The 6,984-nt window shown below is 38.1% G+C and overlaps 1 gene segment (V, D, J or C); it reads right to left on the bottom strand.

Moving 5' to 3' along the window:
- Positions 1–1,636: 1,636 nt before the first annotated feature.
- Positions 1,637–6,984, bottom strand: part of LOC101955745 (T-cell receptor gamma chain C region C10.5-like) — a 37,972-nt gene continuing 32,624 nt past the window's right edge. Inside the window, 3 exon segments of the C gene segment in view lie at positions 1,637–2,854; positions 5,061–5,099; positions 6,317–6,646. Of these exon segments, the coding sequence occupies positions 2,712–2,854; positions 5,061–5,099; positions 6,317–6,646 (512 nt within the window).

The raw sequence follows: 6,984 nt of genomic DNA, 5'->3' as shown, positions 1-6,984 counted from the left end.
TATATGTGATATTCAATCATGCAGTGAGCTCAGGGCTTCTGTGTCTCTGTGCTCCCGAAGTACCTTCCTGTTGCCCCTATTTACAGGTACCTATGCTAATGACTTCAAGGACATGGGTTTTCCTGCTTTGTCTATATTAAGAAAATAAAACCAAAAGGTACAAGAATCCTTAAATACCTGAGACAAGTCAGACACTTGGTAGAATGTTAAGTATTATCTTGGGCCTTCAGGAATCCTTTGCTCTTTCCTTCAGAACAGTGTCAGGAAGGGTGGGGATGTGACTCAGGGATAGCTTACACAGATAGTATGCTCAAGCCCTGCATTGGGGTCCCAGCACCACAAAAACAAAAAGAAAGAAATAAAAATAGTATCAGGGGAGTGAACAGAAGGTGTGGTGTCTGAAGAATCCTAAGCATCAGATTCCCAACCACCTCCCACAGAGGATAACACACTTTGCAATACCCAACACAGAGAGCCCAGCATACCACAGCAGAGAGAGCAGGTCCCTTCCCTGCCTAACTGTGTAAAGGTGAATACTTCCTTCCATTAACTGTGGCTTTTTAAAGTGACAAATTTGCTTGTGTGGTTTAACTGCCCTCAACTTCTCTGCTAACACCACATCCAGCCCTGCATTGCCCTAACCAATAGGGGCTGGTTTGACTCTGAGCCTTTTGCACAAATCAACCACATTTGACAGACCAAGGAAACAAAAGAAGCCTGAGAAAATAACACTCTGCACCAGCACTATCCCCCAACTCTGTGTCCCCTACCACCAGCACTCTCCCTCTCTGCATTGCTCAAATTCAAGGCTCCCCAGATGCACTGGGGGGAGGAAGGGACTCAGGTTTGAAACCACATGAGAGGCTGCTTAATGCCCAGGCAGTGAGGTCAGCCCCTCAAAGCTCTCAGTGATCTAAAAAAAACCTGACTTTGTGTCTGCTTTCCCAGGATAGGGAGAGTTCCACCTCTCTGAACAGAGCGAGTGAGTATGTCTGAAAGAGCTGTGGTCAGTGCAGGATCAGGATATTTAGATATCTAAAGTAAATTTAATATGTTTTGAGTCTGGTTACTCTTATTTTATTTCCAAGTATGAACCTCGGCTTCCAAACCAACTCATATCACAAAATCTTAAGCTGATTATAGTTTGTTGTTGTTGTTGTTGTTGTTGTTGTTGTTGTTGTTGTGCTGGGAATTGAACTCAGGGCCTTGTGCATATAAGGCAAGCACTCTACCAACTGAACTATGTCTCCAGCCCCTTAAGCTAATTATAAACAAACAAACTTCCCAGGATTAAATACATTGTTGTTTTAACTCTAATAACAACAACTAAAAATTACTTTAAAATGAGTCATTAAAGAAAAATAGCTTTTTAATTCAAAAACATTCATTTATATTTTTTACCCACCTACAATTCAGTAAACATTTCCCTTTATCTTTGCCTACAGAAATATCAGTATTATTATACCCAGTTAAAACAGATCAAAGGCATGAACATATCCTGCAAAAAATAAAGAGTATAAACACAGGAAAAGATGTGTTATCTTTATTCATAATAGCAAAACAAAAGTGACTTTGAGTGGCAGGTTAATTTTTCTAATCTGTAAACTGTAGGAATATAAATACACCTGCCTGGAAGAGCTCTTTGAGGATCAGGGATTGCCTGGTGCATGGTAGAAGTGGCAGCAGGTTCCATCCATCCTCTCTGCAGAGAGGTAAGAGCAGAGATCTTCCTTGGTGGTTTGGCATGTATGTGAGTACATACTCTTTTTAGAGTTCATCACGTTACAATGTTGTTGAGGACTTTCCTGCACCAAGCAATTTTAAAATATCTAATCCAGACAGCTCCAAGGAATAGGGCATCTGAGTCCAAGTGCTCAGTCTCCTGGTTCTTCTGCCTCTCCATGGTTGGTGCCCCTCTCCTGGGTCTATTATGAGGATCCAGAAACATAGTACTTGTAAAAAGCTGTTACAGAACTCAGCACATACAGTGTGAGTCACATTAGATATTTTCCTATTTTCATTGGTCTCAAATCAAGTAAACCTGAATCTATGAACCTTTAGAGCAGTATTGTGGGTGTTTTCATTTGGCTGTGGCTTCTCTTGGAACCAGTCCCCCAAGGAAATCCCCATAACCACCATCGCAAGGGCGGAATTGGACATGTGGTGTTGGACTCTTGTTAACAAAGTAGGTTTGAAGTCATGGCTAAGTCATCCTCTGTTTCTCACCTTGGACTTTCCATTCATTTTCATCAAAATTAAAATATGCATGTACAAACGTAGACATTTGATATTTAAAAATTTATTGTATCTGTTGTGAAAAGAAAAGTACAATATAAAGTAGCAAAGAGAGCTGCTTTAGAGTGTTTAGAATGGAAGAGCATCTTAAAGATGGTCTCTGCTTAAAGGGCACTAAGGGCTGTGACTCGAAGCAGCACTGTCCCCAACAAGGTTGCCATGATTTGGGATGTCTGGAGAAGTTGATGGAGAACATGGAAACAGAGGCACTAGGGGTTACAATAGGTTGCTCTTTGTTATTATACCATGAAGTTTCTGAGTTCACGGATGAATTCGAAATCTTCTGCAATGAGGACAGAATAATATACACAGGAAATTAAGGAGCCCATGCTCAGCAAGCAAGCCCAGCCAGGTCCTCAGCAGACATTCTCTGGGACAATAAACAAAAAACATAACACTATCCTGTTGGGCTGCTGTTAGGAGCTCTTCAGATTGCTGCAGACGGCTGTTCTTCTTAACAGATGGAAGGTGATGATGGCCAAGTAGACCACACTCTTAAGCAGCAGGAGGAGGAAGGTCCAGTAGGCAGAGGTGTTTGTGAGCTGCAGCCTCAGTGTATCTAAGAGAAGTCATACAATTAATTGTGCCTGTTATTTCACATGAAAAAAAAAAAAAACCGCTTGAGGTAGGGTGCCAGAGATGTTTGTTTTTGGTGACCTACACTGAAGTGACATTACCCCCACCAAACCCCAAAGGCTAACATCTACCACTTCTACCCAAAACACCAACAGCAAGGTTCAGCTTTCAAGTCAAGTCCATTAACAGCCTCTGCCATACTCAATTTAGAACCTTCCCAATGCCAAAAAGTAAGGTTCATTTTTAATATTTGAGGTCAATAGGGGTCAAATGCATGTGTGATAACTAGGTTTTAGATTTTCTTCACTTCCAAGATGTCTCTAAGTAAAAATAGTTGATCATATTCATCTACTACTAACCAAATGCCAAACAGTATTCTGAGAGCTTTGCATGTAAAATTTTAGTCTTTAAAAAAAACCTCTGAGAGAAAGAAAAAAATATCTTCATTCCCATCTACAAACTAATGATCTGAGAGTATGGATATAAGTAATTTTCCTGATGTTATGCTTTTATTAAGTGACAGTCCCTGATTTTGACTCCAACAATATGACTTTTAAAGAAGACATTCTTATCTACTCTGTGATTCCACATTTCCAAAGGCAAAAAACTACCTAGACATCAAAAGTTTAATCCTAAGTATAAATCTGAGTTTCTGCTTTCGAAGCATATGAGACATTGCAGGTTATGCATGGATGTAATAAGACTATTAGAGAGACTAATCACTGGAGTTTGGTGGTGTTCACCATTGTGCAATGTGGGAGATTTTGGAAAAAGAGTACACTATGAAAAATAAAAAGAAAGTTTTTGTGCAAAATTTCTGAAAATATTAGGTTGTTGGGGCACACTCATCTTTCTTTTCTGAATGTCTCTTGTTGGTACTCTAATATTTGGGGGTTAATGACACATGATATCCTTTGAAGTTTTACAAGAAATATATGACATCATGTAACAATTAAAGATACTGACAGTGGGCCACAATAGTTAATCAATGAGCCACAAGGACAAGTTTCTTCCTGTGGAAAATTCCACATACATGTTCCATCTTCATAGAATCAGACCTCAAGAATCGTTGACCCTGAGAGTACAAAGAGATCTCAAGAAATGTGTTCACATCTCTGGGCCCTTGGTCAGGTGTGGGTTCCAGCCTCTCCTTGCCTGTGTGCCAGCTAAGGTCCATTCCAAGGGATACTGGGAACAGAGATAAGGTGAGCAGGGCTGGAGCCACTGCCTTCAGCCACCTTCTGTGTGCATATGAAGGGAGAAAGGGGCCATAAACTCGTACTTATTTTCAGTTTGATAAAGATACATTTTGCTACACATTCACATTCCATGTAAGTGAGTCTGGCATCATTATTCTCTATTGGCAGATAAGCAAAGTATTACAAAGCGGAAGTCCCTCACCCAGGTGGATACAACTGATGGTTGTGAGAACAAGGGGAACAGTCGGGGTCTGTGGTACTCTGAGGCCCATGCACTTCCCACCCCCACCATGTGTCCGTCCTGCCTCAGGATCAAGGCTTTGGAATTTCTTGCTCTGAGACTCTATCTTAGAGGAAGAATAGAAAACTGAGTAAATCTTCATTTGAAGGCATGAGTTGAAACTCAGGGTCTGGCTGTATGGCATGCGCAAATTACATAATTAATTTTAGCTGATCATTTTCATCTGTAAAATTGGAAGAACTATCATACCACTTGATAGGAATATTATGAGGAGGCATAGAGAACACAGTCCAAGAACTTCTACTACACAAAAAGCATTAAGTGCCACTTTACTTTATTAACACCTATCTAAAACTTTATTTTAAAAAAACTAGAAATAACATGAACCCTTAAAAAACTAGAAATAACTAGATATCACGTTTTTCCAAATCATTTGAAATAATAAAAATCTTTTTGTTGAAATAGTTCAGAGCATGTTACCGTAACTTTCATTTAAATCATTTCCTCCCCAAATCACTAGTTGACTGTGTTAATGTATTGTCTAGAAATGATGAATTAATTAATTTAATATATCATTCAATCTATTCTGTAACATCCAATCATTTTGGATGATGAATTAATTTAATATATCACTCAATCTATTCTGTAACATCCAATCATCTGTTTTTTTTTCTACCTAAAACTAGGGAAGTACAAAAGGGAAAAATGCTAAAGCACGACATGATTAAAAAAAATACACTAAAACTTACTGATTTCATCTTTAGAGCAAGCTTCAGTCCTGATGACACCTGGCAGAAATGAAAGCAAGTACTATTCAATTACTCATATCCAATATTTGACAGTGGGAGCATAAGTATTTGTATAGATAGATATAGGTTTATGCATAAATCATAAATATGTATAATCAGTTCCATGGAGAGACAGGAAGACATTAAAAATCTGAGCCCCAGGATTATAGAAATAATTGGTCTCAGGCTATAATTAAATAGATATCATTCATATATAATTTTTCTACTCTTGAAAAAGTAGAAGTTCATGCAAGATATTTTTTTCTATTTTTTACCACAAATGTAATATAATGTTCAAGATAACCTACAATAGAAAGAAGCCATATTATTCCAAACCATGCATATCTTAGGACAACTGTGCAGACCTCACTTATTGCAAAAACTAAGGGTCCCGGAGCATGAAGTCTTACTTGGAAAATCTGGACCTTGCATGGCAAAGTTCTTAGCATGTTCTGCTCTATGTTTCTTTCACTGATTTAAAAGGGCTGTTAGCCACAGGGAATAGTCTAAGAATGATTCATTTCCATGACCACTTTGAGGCATTTGGATAGCCATTTAATACTCAGGACTATTTTTACTTTCCAAAGTCATCAATTGTGGAAACATCTTTTAGCATTATCATATACTAAATTGCTAGATGCTTTAGAGTATGTTGTTTGTAGTTTTGTTTTATTTCATTTTTGGTTTTGTTTGCAGTGCTGTAGATGGAACCAGGGCCTCTCACATCCTTGGCAAGGGATCCATCATCGGGTTATATGTTGGCCTTGTTGTTTCCTACAAACCATTTAACAATTCTTAAAAAAATAAAATAAAATCATGTGATCTTAATATTTTGCATGAAAAAAAAACAAAGGCTGAGAAAGCTTTGGAAAAATTTCTCTTTTTTTTTCCCAAAGACTAAGTCATTCTAATTAAATGGTAAAATAACAGGGCATGCACTACCATTAAATGCAATGATATTTAAGAAGAATTTATATAATTTTACATTGATATATCATAAAAAATGTAAGTAACTCTTTTTCAAACAAGATTTCTAAAGCTGGGCAAAGTGTCAGACACCTGTAGTCACATCTACAGAGATTGAGTGAGGAAGGTGACAAGTTCAAGACAAGCCTGGGCAATAGTGAGGCCCAATCTCAAAAATAAGAAAAAAAAAAGTTTTCAAGGAAAAAGCATTAAAATTTATAAAGTTCATATTTATATTCAAACATGTATACCTTTATTTATCGCAGGAAAGAGAATCTCTTGATCAACTCCACCTTTATTGTTCTCGTGTTTGACGATACACCTGTGCTCTTTATCCATTGACTCTCCAGTCACAGTTAGCCAGCTCATCTTCATGTATGTGTCATCAGTCTTCACAGTGTTTCCCTGCTGGTCTTCCAGAATCCCATCACCATCCTTTTCTTTCCAAAATACCTTAATAACATCAGGGAAAAAGTTCTCAAGAAGACAAAGATGGGTCCCAGCCTTATGGAAATTTATTTCAGCAACCGAAGGAAGAAAAATTGTGGGCTTGGGGGAAATGTCTACATCAGAGCTTTTATCTGTGGAGAAAATGGAATATCAATAAAAAGAATTACTAGAGAAACAGAAACGTCACATAGTTTGGGAAAACCTAGTGCATAGAAATAGGAAGAAGAGTTGCCATTGAATTAGTGCCCAAGCTGGTCTTTCATTCCCACCTAGGTTGTGAAGTATTTACTATTGTCCTTATTTACAGATATGGAGAGAGTTTCAAGAGATTAAGTAACTTCCCAAAATAAGAGTTATGAAGTGGCAGAGCCTGGAGGCAAATCTGGTCTTCCTCCTTTCTTCTCATGCTAAGAAGGGGATGACATTTAACTGTTCCTAACCAAGCTACCAACACTCATGAAACCACTTA

The sequence above is a fragment of the Ictidomys tridecemlineatus genome, chromosome 2 (assembly GCF_052094955.1).
Source record: "Ictidomys tridecemlineatus isolate mIctTri1 chromosome 2, mIctTri1.hap1, whole genome shotgun sequence".
NCBI lineage: Eukaryota > Metazoa > Chordata > Mammalia > Rodentia > Sciuridae > Ictidomys > Ictidomys tridecemlineatus.
The sequence above is the reverse complement of the archived record's forward strand: the minus strand, read 5'-3'. Positions and strand labels throughout refer to the sequence as shown.